Below are 19838 nucleotides of genomic sequence, written 5' to 3'. Positions count from 1 at the left end.
TACATCAGCAGCCCACCCCCTGCGTCTGTCTGTCCGTTGCGCAATGAGGAGGCCAGTGCGCGCCGCGTGGGCTGGACCACCAGCTCAGGATGCGCGTCGAAGTGTGCGTAAAAGAAGCTGAAAATCCATTCCCAGGTTCACCAGAGTTAAAATGATGAACATAAAGATTACACGTTCACTCAAACCTGTCAGAATAAGTGGCAGTCGATGTGACATTTAATTCAGCACCACGGACAGTTGCTCAGACAAAAGATCACTTTATAGTTTATCTTAATTTGGTTCACTTTGGTACTAACACTTTCTCACTTTGGTCTTGGAGAATTTTACAACAGTTTTTCATCTGCAAGAATAGCGATGATGTGGCCCTTTGAAAGACAGGGAGCAACAATAACATTAATTCCCCTTCACTGAGCCGGTCTGAATAGAACAGAAGCTGTGCTGTGTCTGAATACTGTAAAGGTCCGTTTGAATGAGGGTTACAAAGGACACGGGCCATTGAAACCTGCAAGCTCCACACAACTTAGTGATGGGAATTGAACATCTGTATGTCATATATAGGCTTTGTCTCTAGAAATGAGTGCTAGTAAAAACGACTGCACTGAACAATCCACCTCTCTTAGATTTGTGCACCACTTTACTCTCAACAACACCGACAAAGCCAATTTAAACGATTTAAGAGCTGTGGGACAACAGATGGCAGTGCAAAAGTGACAATCTGAACGTTTGTAAAATTGTAAGTTTAGCGCCATCTAGTGGCTTTTTTTTGCAAAAAAACAAACGAACGAAAAGGTCGAAAATCTTGAACTACGGATTCCCTACGATTTGAAACTCAGATTGTTTTACTGTAAACTTTTTGCAGTTGTTATGTGACTCAAATAATTATGCGATTAACTGCAAATACAAGCAGCAGTCTCAAGCCTCTGTGTTGTGTAGTATGTGGAAATAAAATGAAATAGTTGGGACAGACTAATTGCCAAGAATCTGAACAAAGGTCCTTTTGTTGGACCCTGTTCACCTGCTTCATGCTTTGCCTCTGTGTCGAGCAACAGCAGAGATAGAAACAACAAGATCTGAAACCAACCCATCATTTTACTTTTTAGTAACATGGCAGTGTTCATTGCACACAATCATCATAATGCCAATACAGACACATACATTAATCTGGATTACAACAATTTACAAGAAAACACCACTTTGTACCCAGATATTCTGCTAAATTTACTCTGTAGATCATATTCACAACAGTTACAGCCCATGACAGGACCGTCAAGTTTACTGCAACAATCAAGGCATGACAAACACAATTAAACATACATTCATAGTGTTATGGCCATGTCATAGTGTTATGGCCATGAGACAAAACAATTAAAAAGGCACATTATTGATAAAGGGTTATAACCCTGATTAAGTATATCCACTATAATCTAAAACCAACTGCAGAATATTGTAAACATCTGGCCTTCCTCATAATGAGAATGTGATGAGAAAACTATGTACCTTGAATATGTGCATCATCAAGACAGCAGCGAATCTTTTTGACACATAAATCCATAATTTAAATTTTATGTGTTTTTAAATGTTAGGCTACAATTGGAACTAGTTTTATAATGACAACATTATAAAAACATTCTCTTACACACTTTCAACAATAAATACGCCATCTGATAAAAAATACAATATTTTCTACATATGTAGTTTAAATTCTATAAGCACTATTTCATATATTTTGAGTTGTAAATCATTACTGCTGCTGGTGGCAAACATAAACACAAATCAGTAATCTATAAAAAATAAATTATCTAAATAAAGGCTATAATATGGTGCTACAGTTTGCTAAATAGCTGGTTATTACACTTGTAAAGTTGAAGTATTTGGGGGTATTTCCCAATAATAAGGGCTTCCATCAAACTATAATGGCTTATTTTTTCCTCTGTAATTTCACAGTTAATTGCATAACTTTCTTCAGGCTATAATTCTAATAACATGGGTGAATTAATAATTATTGTACCAGTTGGATTACATTCACCCTCCACTTCTCATTGCACATAAGTATTAATTATACAGGAATGGTTGATGTGTTCAAGTACATTGGTGGAAGGGAGCAGTCTTCCACTCAGGTTAATACTAAAGATGGTTGAGCTGCTTCAAGTTTCATCAGATGTGCTCAGTCTGTTTTCCACACTACATTGAGAACCTTCACCACCTCCTCATAGATGATGAAGACGATGGCCACATCCAAACACACACGCCCCAAACGTGGAACTGTGCCTTTATAAAACCTACAGAAAAACAACATATGCATTCAGTTTGTACGTTAAGTTGCAGATACAGACATAAGAGGCGTGCAGAGATAAATACCGGTACTCAAATAGGAAGAATAAAAGGGGAAACTATTTCTCAACTAAGAGAACTGTGAGTATCTGGACGTAACATCTGATTTATAATTTTAAATTATTGTAATTATTTGGAAGGACAATGCATTTAATAATACACAAATGATAGACCAAAACTAAAGCAGTGCAAGAATCACAAATGTTTACATGATGTAATATTGTCAACACAACTATTTCTCAAGTAAGCGTTCTGTCACATTGTAAAAGCTATTACTCAAGTAGAAGTTAAATTATGTTTGAAAATTACATTTTTATTTTACCTTTCTTAAACCAGGATAAAAACTCATTGAAATCTGCCAGAGGCAACAGCACAACAATAACGCAGCATTTTCACATTTACACTCACAGTCAATCATTATTTAGTAAGACTTAAATAAAGCATTTGCAGCTTGATAGCTTCATCCATGTTCTTTAATAGAACATTTAAAAGAGTCCAACAAAATGTTTAATTTAAACTCCCGCTGAGGTTTTAAAAAGTTACTCAAGTAATTGTAATATACTAAATGTAACTTCCCAGCATTGAATTTGCACTGTTCTGTGAAAGCTTTGAGAGGGAAATGCTCATAAAATGCTTAGATTACTTACGCTCGTGGTCCTTCATGTTTCATAATCTTGGTGGCACAATCCAGAGTGCTTTTATATTTATGTGCCTCCAGACCCTAAAGAAAGGAGACACTGTTAGCTCAGAACACAGACTTGTTTAAATTTCCACACGTACCTGCATCCTCGTCTTGATGACATCTAGTGGAGTGTTTCCAAAGACACTCGCAGCTCCTGCTATTGCTCCAAATGTACCCGTCACTAAGGGGTTAATGGATTTGTTTGGGTCATCACCTAATGGTCCATAACCAATGAAAGTAATTATACAGTAAATGACAAAATATTGCATTACAATGTCAACATAGAAATTACTCTAGTTTTAATAAATAATAACCTATAATTTAACAATACAATGTGAAAACATTCATAAATATTGACTGATAGATCAAAATTTGGACAGACCTTTGTACCAGTTCTTCAGGGAGGTCATGACTGAGAAGCGAATGGCCTGATTGGTGCCTTGTTTGAGGACAGTAGCAGTGAGGCCCTGGTAGGTCCCCCTCAATCCTAAAAGAGGATAATATAAGCAGCAATAAGTGCTTATCCACCCTAATAATGTACATGCTGCTTGGAGAACATTGTGTTATGCAATTACACCAGTAGAGAGCAGCAGACACACGCTTCCTGAGTCATACTTTATCATTTTATACTTTACCTTGTTCCTGAACTATCTGTCTGATTCCGTGGAAAAAGCCCTTGTATTTGGGGTTGGCTGACGTCTGGTCATGGATGAATTTGACCTTGAGAGATAAATCAAGAACAGGATGAGAGAAGGATGAGAGTCGAACAGAGCTAGTTCATAGAACATAATAATGTCCAAATCATAATATCTAACTTGGAGACATAACTCTTTTCAAGGTGAAATGCACATGTTATGTCTGTTTTTTAGTGACAAATTGAAAACATTTTGCTTGTCCTTGTAGAATTCATCTGTGTTTGTTCAAGTTGATAAATGTTCATTGTTACTGTCAGCTGAGCTCCAGGCCAGAGTGAACAATAGGCCTATTCATAACCAGATGTGATAAAACGTTAAGATCTAATTTAAACATCTATTTATAAAGAGCTGTCCCAGCATCATATACAGTCATTAAAGAGTCCAAACCTTGAGGGTCTCCATGGGACAGACCACTACCACCGCCTCCATCACACCAGCTCCCAGCCCACACACCATGCCTTTTGTGGGATCCAGCCGGCCATTCTCATCTTTGGCATGATTACTGAGGAACTCAAACATCCCAAATCTGGAGAAAAAAAAGAAAAGCAATAAAGATTATTAACACAAGTTACAGCAGGAACTGAGGAAGTATTTCCACAGCCTGGGCAAAAATACACTTCTCATTGGATTTGGGGTTTTAGGATTTGATACAATTTTACACTTTAGATTGCATTTGATTCACTTCTCACACAGTTGGTGATAATCTACTTTTGTAGTCACAGCTGCCCTGAGACTGACTGGCAGAAACCTGGCTGCTCTTATGCTCTCTTCGTCGTGTCTTGAACGGGATTTGAACAACAACAACTTTCTGATTAAATTATATATGTTTTTAAGCCACTCTCACCCCACATTTAATCCATTATTCATTAAATCAATGCATTTGTTTTCACGCAATGAAGCAATTAAATGAAAACTAATGTTCACATGCTTAAGGCCTATAAGCCAAATGTTATTTTCAAATTGTTCTTTGCTATAACTACAGTCATATTTTTTCATAATTCTGAAACCCGTGGGTGTGTAGGGTTTACGTGTTTACTGATCAGGGATGAAGTACAAATGGAAGAGGTGAAGTTTATGTATCTTGCAGTCAGGAATTGTTGTGTCCTTTACAGGAAAGGTTATTTATAGATGCAATTGAATTGTGGCCAGTGTCTGTAGTGAAGGGGCGGGGGAGGACACTTGCCTTGATGAATGCTTTGTTTCCCCCTCTGTCTCAGTCATTTTTATTCACCTGTTCCTCTCGCAGCGCCTATATCATTTTCCTTTAGTTATTATATCTCAACTCCACATTTTGATTGGTTTTGAAAGACAGACTTCACTTGCTAAACCAGCTTTGAACAATATTCACACAAAGCAATTGTTTTTGTGTACCATGACTCACTGACAGCTAAAAGCGTCATGAAAAGCGGACCCTGCTTGCCTGCAGAAGCTATTCATTAGCGCTGGAGAAGAAAATGCTGATCAGTTGTGTTTCTTTGCCAATCTTATATGTCCCGTCACTGTCCAAACGGAAGCTTTATAGTGATATTTTGGCCGACATTAACGGCAAAGTCAAAGTCACGCTGTACGGCTGACGGCGAGTGGACCACCCTCATTACAGTCCTTACTCAAGCTTTGGGGACATGAGCAGTTATAGAGTGAGGTTGAGGGAGACATGAAAGAAAAGGTAGAGTTAAAAGGATAAAAAGGTCGACCCTCTCCCACCCTTCCAGTACGCGCTCGTCTGTACTCCTCACTGCAGGCAATCAGTTAATGGAAGGAGGAGGGGACGCAGCGGAGGAGAGTGGACCGGGAAATGGCCACGACAAAATGGTCAGCAGAAACATGACAAGCTTTTGGAAATAAATCAAATGAAAATCCCCCACTCGGTCATAAAGAGTGCGTGCCTCTTAATTTGCTTGTCCTGCAATATTAAAATCACAGGCTAAAGTCAAATCACACTCATCCTCTGTTTCTGGTGATGTAATTCTTCTTTTATGTCTTATTTGTATTGGTATTATCATTCCTGGTAATTAGAAACTTTACTAGTCAAGTGAATTTATTAGAATGCACTTGTTTCAAATAAAAATAATACTAGACATTTCACATGTATAAGACACTACATTTATTGGTCAGCGTTCTTGTTTCATTAATCAAAGTGGCAGTTTTCCATTGGGGTTGTCAACATTAATTGTTTTATCAATAAGTGTGATCATTCAGGTAACAACATTTTGAAAAAATTCAATAGGATCTAGCCAGTGAACCTAGTTTTATTTTATTTTTAATTTTTTTTTGGGTCACATTTTCTTCTTTATCAATCAGAAAGTGTCAATTCATACAACTGGTCTCAAACCAGAGGAAAATGTGAATTAAAGTGAATTAAAAATGTCCTAGCTGTTTGGTCCGTTTGTCAACAATTGTGAATTATCTTAAAATGATGATGTTTCTTCTACAATATAACAATAAAATATAGTTGACATAATAATGACATCCCTAACAGACACAGTGAAATTTGACACATAAAATAAAACGATTAGCTTGCTGGTTTTCTTGACCTTCGAGGCAGTTTCCGCTCAGCTGACAGTTCAGACATTTCTATAGTAAAATATTGTCCCCATCTCGGCTGAGAGTTCACAACGGTCACTCTGTTGAGACCCAGCGTCACTTTGAGTGGCATCTTAGCTCCGCCTGAATGAGCCTGTCTCACTATAGGACAGACAGCCTGTACCCTCCAGCACCACACACACACACACACACACACACACACACATAGAGAGACTAAAGAATAAAGAAAGCCTCTCTCATTGGTGCGCCACGTGAACGCGCTCCAGAGAAATGTCACTTGAATGAAAAATAACATAATTATACTGAAGGCTACTCTGGCATTTAAGCCAAGCATTGTGGGTAATAGAGTTGAATAATTGGAGTGTGAGAGTGGTTTCAGGTACAGGATCATAATGGCACCAGTCATTTTGTAACACAAACACCAGAGTCTACAGCAGGGGAGAGACAAGAAAAGTTAGTTTTTGGGAGGTTTCATTAGTTAGTTATGAGGGATCAGGCTTGCTCAAAAAAACACTACCAACACTAGAGGTGGGAGACATACCAGCGTCACAAAACACTTTGTTTCCACTGTCATTGAACCAAATTCACAAATTATAGCAAATAAATATAAACTAACAAAAAAAGGCAGGTTTGACAAAACGTAAATACGCAAATAGGCTAAATACTAATATACAGAAAAATAAATGTCAAAATTGTAAACATATCTATAATTTAAAAAAGAAGAAGAAAAAAAAGCTCTTTGAATTTAAGAAAGGACCAAAACTACAGACAAGGGTATAAAGTTCTGCACATTTTTGTTTAATTTTAACTTTTTAACTTTGTCTGTGTCAGGACATGTACAGTCACATTTTAGCAGATTTTTATTTCATTTTGTCTTATAATCTTCATCGAGATATCCAATAGGCTACATTCATGTTCTTGAATTCGATAATATCATCATTTCAGATTAAGGACAGGGGCCTAACTCTATGAGATATTTGTCTTTTAAAAGAAATATCCAAATGTATGTTCCATAAATATTGAATCTTATCATTACTTGTTAGGGATTGGCACCACAAACTTGTCACATTATCTTTTGAGTAACAACAATGATGTCTAGGGTTGAAGAATGCATCACTTTCTGAAGCTATTTTGAAAACATAATGTCACTGTTATTTCTGCCGACAAAAAAGACATTGAACTTTGTGCCGTTATTTGTTTCATGTGGATATTCCCAGTAATCACAGAGATATGAACGATAAACCAGGTCAACAAATCTGCAATCTGACAGTGAAACAACCAATAGTCCACTAAATTGAGCTGAAATTGAGTGAGCTGGTGTCACTGAGTAATAAAAAAAATTGAAAAAAAGAGCTTAGATCTTTTTAACATTTTCAGCACTTTCAACAATTCTGTGGTTAATCATTTTATACTATGACTCTTGTGTATTGTGGGTTCTTACCAGCTCCCATTGAAAGTCATTTGAATTTAATTTACTTGAAATGTCAACCTTTTCACACTTATTTAAGGTCAACATTTCATTTGTCAGGTACACAATTTCAGCAGATGCAGAAAGTCCTCCCTCTTGCGAGTAAAAGCGTGTGTATGCATTAGCCGTTGTGACGGAGTGTGACAAACCTGACTGCAGATTTGGGTATTGATCCGTAGAGCAGTGAGCTGAGGCCTCTGTACAGCCCTCTGACTCCATGACCCTGCACAGTCTGCTTCACACAATCACCTGCGGGAAAAAACACAGCAAACACACAACAGTAAGCGGTAGGCGAATGTGATAAACATGAATATCCCGAGTATCCCGTGAACAATACTCAGATGATACTATGGCAAGCCAAAAGAAATGTGTTAAAACAATATGTGTATTTATTTCTGTTGAGCTGCGACGAGTTGGCCACTGTCCAGGGTGTACCCCGCCTAAGGCCCGAAGTCACTGGGATAGGCTCCAGTCACCCGCAACCCCGAAAGGGAACAAGCGGTAGAAAATGGATGGATTTCTAGTGATTTCTCTTTTTTATGTTTTTAAATGATACAAAACATATAAACAGAACACGACACAGGGAGCGAAAAGACAAAAACAAAAAAGTATTCTGTCCCCTTTTGTACCTGTCCCATTTGTCAATTTTTTTACATTTCAGTTGGCTCCATCCCTGTCATCCATCTCCTTGTTATTGCTTTTCTTTTTTGCTGTAGCCAAACGCAAATTCCACAGGTATCCATCAATCATTTCCTCTGTTGAAGTTTTACATCTGAGAGACATTGTTTTGTCGTCAAAGGGAATGACAGGATTTAAACATGTCTTTGAACGTCATGTCTTTTAGTTGAGGTTTAATCATCAAACACATGTGGAATGAATACCTGTATTTGAAAGTTTACAACGTTCCTTGTTTCACTTTTGTTTTTCAGCTCCTTTTGTTATATTTTTAACTATAAACTATACACTTGATATTCAAAATGTTGCATATCTTTAAACAACATTCACAATATTATCCAAATTTCGAAATATATTGCCCACCGCACCTCTACAAATGAGAGTGTTTATGTTTATTTGGAGAAGAACTAACCCTTTAAAGCTCCATTTAAAGCGTTTCTCTGAAGTATCCATGAGCAGTCAAGTACAGTTTTAGTGTACCTTAGTTAACGAAGCAGCGACGCAACAGCTGTCTCCCGCTCTCATTAGCACAGACGGAGAAGCGCACACTCCCGCACTTCCTCTTTGCGTGTGTATTGACAGTAACCGGGCGCACTGGTCTGTTTTATGTCACATAAACAAGAATGCTGACAGCCTGCCAGGTTCCCTAATGTAGCTAGGGATGATGGGTAATTAGATAATGAGCTCCTTGGAGAGGCTCGGGGTTTGGAAGAGGAACAGACACAGATATGAGGACACTAACTCACCTACACCCCTGTATTTGGGCGGGTTGGCTTTCTCGTCCAGCTGTAACTGAGTTTTCACGTACTCTGTGGGGAAAGTAATGCAGATTTCTATGCCTCCTGCGATCCCACCTGTAAAGCAGAAGAAACATGTTTGAGTCATTGTTGGGTATGAGATGAATCATATAAGACAATAGTGCTGATGTGTGTGTGATGAGCCTATTGTGTTTTGGCTCTTTAATGGGAGCCAGATCTTCTCAGGCAATGAATGAATGTTTAGGGCTAAGATCATGAAAATAAAACTTTATTTTGATCAAAAGCAGCACTACGTCTATGCAAAATATTTGTATGTGCAAATCCTCTCTACATTCGTGTGAAAATACATCGAAACACGTACATCACGTCACTTAAATATGATATTCTACATCCACAACTGAACCTGGGATGCCATTATCTGTCCTGTCTGCGGCACAGACGGCCTTTTGATATCATCTTCAATCCCAGAACTGGGGCGACCTGAACATTTTCTCTATTTCTAAACTCTAGAAATGGTGTATGAGTAAGACTTTTTAGGTCTTAACCTAAGCTGTTTTTTAATCTTCAGTGTGTAAAATATAACAACTATTGTAAATGTACTGAATGAGTTTTATTGGCATTTGTTTGATTTATTATTAACTTTTTAACGAGTCAAAAAAGGTGCTTTGAGGACATTCAACACACAATTTCATACTTGCAACAAACAGAAACAGACAAAAAATGTGCATTCTACGGACATTGTGCCCAGAAGGCTTTATAGTGTAGAGTAGAATGGGGATGAGACAAGGAAGGACATTCAGCAAATTGTCAGAGCTGGAATTAAACTCACAAAGCCACTGAGCGACACATTGACCTTTTTAACATTAACAGTGTTGTGTTAACATTAAGTTGCTTTATATTACAGTGTAAAAAAGCAGAAGTTTGTTGCAGTTTGTCATGCATTATTTATCACATGCACTCACCACAAGAGCGGTGCTTTAGCTTTTTCTAAACAATCATGTGCAGTTTGAAGCCTAATCTCTGTTATCAAATACTGTGATGTATTCCTTTTATTTTAGAAGAGTAACTGTATTCTGAATAACACCAAATGTCAGACTGTATTGGAAAACATTCTGAATACATATTGTGGTATTTGTGTTTAGTTACTTCTCAGTTAAGGGTTACTTCCAATCCTACCTGCTCTTTCCCTTCTGTCAAATCGCTTAAGCCAATGACCGTTTGGAAATGCCTTCAGACATTATGTGTAATGGTTCTTTTTTCACATAGAAGGGGAGAAAATCATGTGCATCATTAAATTCACAGGTTCATCTTGGTCCTTGTTTTACGCAGCCTGATTTAAAGCCCCCCATAACAAGGAGGAGACATTACGTCATGAATTGTTTTAGTGTGTCCACAAACGACTCCATTAACATTAAGAGCTGTGGCCCGAGAGAAGAACGAATAATGACATAATGACAGCAACTACACCAGTGTACTGTAATTGTTGGCATGAAGAATAACAAAAGCATTAATTGTGAACAAATGTAGATTGTAATCCACTCAAGTCATTGCTAATCAAATGAATGTGTAAATTTCTTGCAGAGACTGCAGAGGGGGAAGCTAACTTTAATTAAATTACAAGAACACAAACCTAGCTCAATGAAACACAACATCCAGGACTTCACAATAATCAGTGAAGCTAAAAGGTAAACCTGAGAATATAGAGGTCAGTGAGTCAATATAAATCTTATATATTTGTGTCGATAGTTTAAGAAATGTGCTGCTCCTGCTCACGATGCTGCAGTGACGTTCTCATGTTGGATCGGAGCCATTTCCTCTAAGCCTCATTTGCTGGACGAGCCTAAAAGCCTCTTTATCAGTGAAGGACAATGATTTAATAAAGGAAATCAATAACGCAAAAGGGCTTTTACTTTGGAGCCAATATAGCCCTATACATTTCACATTTAAGTGTAAAATGGAAAATGTGGGTGAAAATTATTAATCTTACAGGTCAGGATAATTCATATTAATGTGAAATTTGAAATAAAGTACAACGTCAGGTCTGCCCAGGCTCAATGTGTAATTTAATACCATAAATATTATATACATTTATTTTAGTTACTTTTGCTCTATTTGGTCTTGGGACTGACACAAAGAACACACTGTGTGAACACACGTGTGAATTTGGTTGTGAAATGTATTCAAGGCTTCAATAATTAACCAGAATAATTATGACAAGTCAATTTTTAAAATAACACTTTTCAATTTGAAGAATTTTAAGTCAACATCTGGACCAATCACATACCAAAAACATTTTATAACAAAAATAGTGGTATTAAATAAATTCAAATAACATAAAAGGAATAAACAATTTGTGATTGAATCAATAATAAATTTCATTCACAAATATTGTCTTCCCAGAAGCTTTTAGTCGCATATTTTATATTAACCTGTTTTCAAAATGAATTAAACAAATCTCAATAAATTCAAAATTAGGGATGGAACAACTGAACTAACTGAAATAAAAAATATTGTGGTCTGTCACAATTAATCAAATTAAAAGCCAAATTCAATTGTTTTGCTGCAGCAGTAGCTAAAAAAAAAGAAATAACTGTTATCAAGCAATTTTATATCTATTATTGTAACTATTATTATATCTAAGTCTTGGATGTGATGAAATATTTGCTCCAAAGGCATTTAAAGGAAAATGTAGTATTTTCTCCACGTAAATATTGTACTGTGACATTAATCGTGATAATTATTGTATCATGAGATTTACAGATTGTTGCAAATTATCGCTTGACTCGTCGACGAATCAAAAATATAATCACTAACGATTCGACTAATTCTTTAATTGCAGCCCTACAACAAAGCCCCATAACGTTAGTGCGCATATCCTGAAGTGCTCCTGTACAGCACATGCAGCTGATCACCAACATAAATCACTCCTGATCCATAACCACCAGCGTCAGTGGGTCAGTGTTTTTGGTGAAGAAGCTGCACACGCTTCTCATTTGTCACAGGTAAACCGAGGCAGCAGCAACAGACAAACACCTGATCAATCCTCATCTGAGGCCGACCCAGGCTGCTTGTTTGTCTTCTGCCCCATTTTGCGGTCCCTTCTCCGACCCGTTTGAAGATGACACAGTGAATGAGTCCGGAGAAGCTGCCAAACACACGTTACGACTGGAGAGACCATTAATCTTTATCTTCATAGTCTGCTCCAGTCTCCGTCTCCTAATTTTTCTCACAGCCCCACTCGCTCCCTTTTGCCACTGTGTCATAAAATCAATCCTTCTAAATGCATACTTGGCACTTGCAATCACAGGAGGAGGGACACAAATGGTATTGCCAAGGTATCGGAGAAAAGGGAATCCATTTTCTTTTATGAGCTTTTGGGTAAAGCCTGGGTATGTTACTTATTTTACAATTTACACTGACATCGTATTTATACAGAGTGTAAAGAAAACAACATGAATCTGTTTTTTAAATTCAAAACTATAATTTGGTGCACATGTTTTATCAAAGGTGAACTGTGAATCGTTTCAGGTGGAGGGTCGACCGATGTCTGGAATGTTCCACAGCATGGCATTATATGTATATCTTGCATTCATTCAGTCACATGTGTTTTCCAAGTGTTTGTTTTAAAGTCTAGAAAAACATGCATTTTTGAGTCGTCGCCCCTCCACAGATCTGACCAATAACTTGTTAGTGTCATTCCGGGGAAAGCAATAACACACAAAAGTTACATAGTGCACCTTTAAGAAGACTGAAATGCCCTAATAATGATTCTTAACTGTCTCTAAACCACTAATTAGCTTAAGATCAATTATATTATTATGGATTACTAATTATCAAATGAAAATGTATATTTGGAGTTTGAAGCTGTTTCTATTGAGCATCAGAAATGCAATATTACAAACAGTAACTCACGTTTACTGAGTCTAATTTCTCTCCAACTGACTATTAGCGGTGAGATGTTTAGCCGATCGTCTCTGGTGAAGGTTCTGTCACCTGCTTGTTATTTTGCTAGGAATGTTCCTCAGTAGGGCATTCAAATGAGTAATTAGCATGTGTATTATTAAAACAGAATAAATCACAGTAATAGAAAGTCTATACAATGCACCTTTAAGCCTAGCCTCTCAAAAACAAAAACAAAACAATATAATCTGTGTAGGAACTTGTTTCAAATGGATTTCTGAACACTTTGAACATTTCTCGTGACTGGTTTTGGGTGCTTGGGCCTTGTGGATGTGGCGCAGAGGGAACACAGCTGTGGAGGAGTGACACTGAGTCTAATGAGCACATCTGCTCGTCACTCACTCTCTCCAGTCGTTATCAGACAGGTTTATGAAACGCAATACTGGAACAACATAAGACGGCAATAGTCATGCGTTTGTACTGCCAAGTCTGTTCTCCAAACTGGCTCGTATCAAATTGTTATTGAGAATATGTTTGCAGCCCACAGTTTTACTTTTGGGACAATCTTTTATTTAATTTGAATGAGGGAAACATAACATGACATAATATGTATAAATACATCTATAATAATGACTAGTGGTAACATTTTCTTCAGGCAAACGATAAAAGGAATAATTAATGTACACATCCATCCTTTGGACTTCCCCTGTCCTCAACAACACTCCCTAATTAACAGGATCTTAATTATAAGTTTATGAATTTTACATGGGAAATGAATTAAGCCTGCAGCGTGGATGTGTGAAAAGGTTCTTTAGTTTTGTGTGAGAAATAGTAGTTTCTCCAGGATGAATTGTAGAAAGAAAGCCCACCGGTGTGGCCATGCACACCGGTGTGGCTCGTGGCACTAAATGTGCTGTTGGCATTAACAGACTGGCAGTGTTCAAAACCTCATGCTACAGACACATCCTGAAGATGCCCTCAGTCTAAATATTGTTTTGAAGATATTTAAAACTGGACTTAAGAGTATATTGTTTATAATTTAACAAATTCTGGTATAAAGATATATGGGTAATTCTACTTTCATTTCACACTTGTTTTAGACTTAAATCTCAACTAATACGTTTAAAGACATTTGGGATGTATGTATGTATGTATATATATATATATATATATATATACATACATCCAACAAAAATGAATATTTTTGGCTAAAATGATATATATATATATATATATATATATATATATATATATATATATATATATATATATATATATATTCATTTTAGCCAAAAATATATATTTACTACTACTTTTGTACTTCCTGTTTGTAATTGATGACATCACACAAGGAAATTACCCAGCATCCACTGGGCCAAAACTCATCCAATGTTGTAAAAAAAAATATTTGACAAATAAAAATATATGAAAGCACCTTTATTTAGTTTAAAGGGTCAAAACAGAATGTGTGTCCCTAGTGTGATGTCACTGAATTTTCTACAGCTTTGTAATTATTTTAAACTATAATTTATATATACACCAAATAAAGGCAAGGCAAGGCAAGGCAAGTTTATTTGTAGAGCACATTTCATACACAAGGCAATTCAAAGTGCTTCACAGCAGGAAAAATGCATTCAAATCACAAAGAAATTACAGAAATACAATAAAATTAACTAAATTAAAAATTATCAATCCAACTGATTTTCTAAACTAATAAAATCACAAACAAAAGAGAAGAGTGCAAAGAAAAAATCCTTTTAGTCATATGCGCAGCTAAACAAAACAGTTTTTAGCTTAGATTTGAACATTGTCAGAGTAGAAGCCTGTCTCACATCTTCAGGAAGACTGTTCCAGATTTTAGCTGCATAAAACTGAAACGCAGATTCCCCATGTTTTGTCCTGACTCTGGGCACCAGCAGGAGGCCGGTCCCTGAGGTCCTCAGAGTCCGAGATGGTTCATATGGCACTAACATATCCAAGATGTACTTTGGTGCTAGGCCATGGAGAGACTTGTACACAAGCAGAGCTGCTTTAAAGTCTATTCTCTGAGCCACAGGGAGCCAGTAGTTGTCATGTCCGTTCACCGTTCCACATACACCACATCAGCATTTTTACTAAACAGGGACAAAACCCTAACAAGATCATAACTAAACCCGGACCAAACAAGTCAACATCACGACTAAACTGGTCCAACATCAGGACCAAATGGAGACAAGAGTGCTCAGAGGCTGCTGGTCTGGTTTGTGCAAAGAGAGGGAGCAGTGTGGTGATTTATGAGGAGCACAGAGGAGTGGGCTGTGTGAGACCACTGAAAGTGTCTAAACTGAGAACACAGTCGGTCACTTCTGCTCACAACCTTTAGGCCAAAGCAGGGTGAGTTCAAGTGACACTAGTGTAATTAATAAAAATTAGTCAATAAGCCACTCTGGTCTGTTTAATCGAGAGGTCCACGGCCAATCCTCTAATGTGACTTTATTTTATTTAAAATGTTTTTGTTAAATGCCACTATTAAAGGTCTGTATATTTTGAAAGAGATTTGAATTTGTTTTTAATAAGACAAAGGACATTTTAATTCAAAATCGACATTAATCAATAAAAAGAGAATACAAATTATTATTAGTTATTTTTTTTTTTTTTTTTTTAATTGCCATAGCACAAGTGATAGCACAAGCTGTACTACCATTTAATCTGATTCAGCCTGAACAAATTTATGAGTAGAATTTTATTCTTCAATAAAATCTGACTATAATGAGTATCTACAAAACACAACAAAGTTAGTGGTGCTACATCTGAATTCTGGAGACGCAGCAATCCAGCTTTTCCATTTCTGATACTGATATTGATCGTTTGGGTTCAATCAATTTTAATTTCAGACTCCATAAAACAATTAAAAAACACACATAAAACAAACAAACACAGTATAATACAGCATTACAGTGCATATAAACAGTTCTTAGTGTCTCTAGAGCTCAGAGATGTATGTGACACTGCTCTGTAATTTAAGAGTCCTCACGGTGCATCATAAACATACACGTAAAGCCTCTAATCACAGCATTCAGTGGCGTGGGAAAATTACTTTAACAAACAAAAGACTGACACACGTAAGTACCAATCAGCTTTAAATAAATAAAGTTCAAACATTATGAGATGTTGTGCCAACATCGGCTTGTTAATAGTCTTAAATATCATCCATTTATAGGCTCAACCAACACCTGGAACACCACATTTTACTGGATTGGAGCTGATACTTAATATTTGTATAATTAATATCGATATTGCCGCATCCTAATTTAACATAATGCAAAACTGACTTTTATGAGCATTTATAACTATGTCAATACAATCAGTTCCCTTGTCATTCGCTTACTCAAATTTGTATTTACATTATGTTTTTCAGTGATTATTCAATGATAACAGTCGTCTTACCCGGAGATCGTCACGTTATCCCGTCGCAATACTGACCTAACCTAATACTGATGTGCAATTCTGTCGTATGTGCAATTGCTGTTGGAATTCATGTGCAATTCATGTGCAATTACTGTGAAATTCATGTGCAATCTATGTGCTGTCGTGACACATATTCATGTGCAATTACTGTCGTGATCACATTCAATGGTATTTATTTATTTATTTGTCTATGGGAGTTTTTATTTATTTATAGGAGATCTTCTACTGAAAGTGTTTTTCAGACTTCCTATAAGTGATCTGTTCTTCTGTATCTACCTCTGTATCTACCTGCGTTGCACCAATGAAATTTCCCCATGTGGGACAATAAAGGAATATCTTATAGAAACATGTAAATCATAATGCGAAGCTTGTTACAGTGGACTGCCACTAAGAGGCGGAGCCACCCGTTCTAGGTCAGTGAACCAATTTCAATTATTAAGTCATGATGGATCAACATTGCAGTTTACAATTAAATAAATGTAAAATAACGATCTACGTGCATAGTTTAATACCAAATGCTTGGAGGAAAAAAGCATGATACTGTATGAGATATGTTACTATCTACCGTTTGGATGTTTTTAAGAAAAATCATACCATCATATAGGACTTCATTTGTAAATAAGTTATTGCAGGAATGCTTTCGGACAGGTGTGACTCCATTTATCTGTATATAATGTCTCCAGATCCACCAAAATTGTTCTCTCCTTTACCTCAAAAATCAAGAGAAATGGGAATACATTCCGGCAAACGGGGGACAAATTAAGCACTGATTGCAAAGTTCTCATATCAGGCCTAGTTCCTTCAGTGTTCTGCCCTCAGGCCGCACTGGACGTAACACAGTTGAGGCTTTGAGTTCAGGCGACAGAAAGCTCCTCCCTCACCAGACTTCTGCATGCCTTCTCAACCAACCTTCTACTAGACACAAGTGCTGTTCTAGTTTTAAGTTACCAACATATCATCTGATTACAGGTGAAAAGGACTTTAAAGAAAACACTTTAAATAAAGGTTTTCTTCTTGGATTAAACCTTGACTTCAGTGATACAAATGCTTAACACGACATTCAGACCCATCTATGTAGACTGTACATCGTAAGGTGAACAATATATTTTCTGGTGAAAGGTCCACCCCCTCCTTGTCTTAATGGAGATGTTATTGCTTTGCCTGAAATGTTCCACAGTATGGCATTATACTTAAAGGCGCAATGGACAATTTTTCGGCGAATTGAGAACGTAGGCGGAAGTGCGCATGCGCACTCCCCCGTACGGACCGATACAACACACACGTGCGTTTGTTTATTAGCGCAACGGAGCGCATCGCATCGCTCGTCTCCCGTAGATTTCTGTCCACTTCTGCGTCAGCTCGAACTGTCTTTCTCCGTCTTCATTTTGCCCCGTACACTGAGGGAACTATATTATGATAGATCCATGCGCTTAGGCACGCGGAAACGTGGGCACGAACCGCACGCGGCTGCAGGTGAGCCATAGGTGCGTTTTATGATTGATACGTGGCGGGACAAATGATTTATCCACGCCACGAGGAAATATGATACAAAATTGCTGAAAAAAATGGTCCATACCACCTTTAAGTAGGAGACGCTACCAAACAAAAGTACAGGCCGGGTCGGCTTTTTTCTTCAATGAAACACCTATTAATTGAATAAACGTAAGATATATGCCATACTCTTAAAATTAAGTTATTTCATTGCCTTTTTGTGTGTGATTATTTTAAAGATATATGTATATATTACACGATATTTTCTGCTCCTCAAAACCTGGAGCAATCTACATTTTTAAACATGAATCACAAAACCAGAAATGCCAGTAAGTCTATTCTTCCTCTACCCTTGACCTTTTCAGTGTCAAAAAACAGAATTAAAATGATGACTAAAATAATCATGATTTTAATCTTTTTAAAGAGCTCCCCATCTAACTTCAAGGCTAGAGGAGCAGGGAAAGAACAAGTTGTGATTTTGTGCAACTGTTGCAAAACTGAACGGACTGGATCAACCAAACCACACAGTGCGAGACAAGAGGCAAACCCTGTCAATCGTGGCCACTTTCTACACAAGCTGAAAGGAAGCATTGTTCTTGTGACAACCACATTACCTCATCTGTGAATGAGAAGAAGACAACATACTTGCATCTATGAAATATATCTAATTGTTACTACGCAGGGGCATGATCTGGGCCCAATGCAAAGGGGAAATGGCCCCTCCAAACGTCTGTAATCTATAGAGAACATGTGGTTTGTACCGAGGGCCCAGCATTTCCTGTTGACAAGAGCAGCTTAATATTTGCTGTTTATTTTCAGATCTCGATCAAAAGGAATTTATACAGGAAAATGAAATATTTAGTGTAAAAATGTTGGCAAAACACATCAGAAATCAACCGAGCTGCAGCTGCCAGCATGAGCCCTAAACACAAGAGCAGCTCCAGGAGACTTGCACCATAATCATCACGACCACATCAAGTGTCCTGATCCAGAGACAGGCAGAATAAATACATAAATTGAGATCAGACGACTACAACGCAGGTCCGAAAGTCAATAAAAGGAACATGTTTTGCTATTTAAATTGTTCTGTTCTCTTTGTTGTTGTTATTGTGGTTATTAACTATTACAGGCCTATTGCTGTTTGTGCTCAGTTTAACCCCGCTCAGAGTAATTACACGAATTAAGCAATAGGGCAGCCAGCAGTTCAGTCATCGGGACTGTAAAAAACATGTCCTCAAAATACAACTCTTCATGTTTCATTTGGTTCTAAAATGATAATGACATGTTACTGTTGCGTCCTATGATTAGTCATGTGATCGATAGCAACGCCTCATCACACACAAACTGTCATGCTTTTTTTTCATGGCCATTAGTGGTGCCAAATGCAGTTCTCACACAAACTTACACGAACTTGTTTAGGAACATAGTGAACTCACCAGCTAAAATCGCCTTGCCCGGATGCGTCAACTTGGCTTTCCCCGCTGGAGCAGCCGCGGCCAGACAGCGCGGTCTGTGGAAGGGACTCGTAAAACCACCTCTGTCCATATTTGAAGACGAAACAACTCAAACAATTTGATTTGCACTACTTGAGATGACTGTTGCCAAAGTTTAGGTGGACTAGTCTCTCGGTGACAGAAGAGCGCAACACAGGCGCGGCTGTGTTGTTGCGCTCCGCGGGATGCGCTGCTCTCTGCGCGTCACACACGCGGCACATCCTGGTCCTGGTGTTGTTGACAGTGGGCGGAGACGAGGAAGTTAGTGTCCTTGATGTCTGATATGTGTCTCTACAGCAGCCCTTGCATCACATTTAAAGTATCGAGGTCCGATCACTTAAAGCGGGCAAACTC

General features: G+C 37.6%; 1 protein-coding gene across 1 annotated transcript; it reads right to left on the bottom strand.

The window, feature by feature from the left end:
- Positions 1-1071: 1071 nt before the first annotated feature.
- On the bottom strand, positions 1072-19709 carry LOC140347226 (tricarboxylate transport protein B, mitochondrial). Its single transcript, XM_072433595.1, has 9 exons — positions 19428-19709; positions 9142-9249; positions 7870-7969; positions 4096-4234; positions 3649-3733; positions 3396-3500; positions 3112-3227; positions 2979-3052; positions 1072-2279 (listed from the first exon to the last, which is right to left on the bottom strand). The coding sequence occupies exons 1-9, from the start codon at positions 19534-19536 to the stop codon at positions 2165-2167; spliced, it is 951 nt and encodes a 316-aa protein (XP_072289696.1). The 5' UTR covers positions 19537-19709; the 3' UTR covers positions 1072-2164.
- Between the last annotated feature and the right edge of the window lie 129 nt (positions 19710-19838).

This window comes from Eucyclogobius newberryi, unplaced genomic scaffold (assembly GCF_026437365.1).
Source record: "Eucyclogobius newberryi isolate DKJ021-1_F unplaced genomic scaffold, fEucNew1.0.hap1 SCAF_6, whole genome shotgun sequence".
In the NCBI taxonomy this organism is placed as follows: domain Eukaryota; kingdom Metazoa; phylum Chordata; class Actinopteri; order Gobiiformes; family Gobiidae; genus Eucyclogobius; species Eucyclogobius newberryi.
The sequence above is the reverse complement of the archived record's forward strand: the minus strand, read 5'-3'. Positions and strand labels throughout refer to the sequence as shown.

Bases quoted from the DNA above. Each gene is read 5' to 3' on its own strand.
- LOC140347226 (XM_072433595.1), bottom strand. From the start codon at position 19,536: ATGGACAGAGGTGGTTTTACGAGTCCCTTCCACAGACCGCGCTGTCTG. The intron at 7,970-9,141 runs GTGAGTTAGTGT...TTTTTCCCGCAG, and splicing joins GCCCAAATACAGGGGTGTAG to GTGATTGTGTGAAGCAGACT. The intron at 4,235-7,869 runs GTTTGTCACACT...TTTTTTCTCCAG, and splicing joins ATACCCAAATCTGCAGTCAG to ATTTGGGATGTTTGAGTTCC.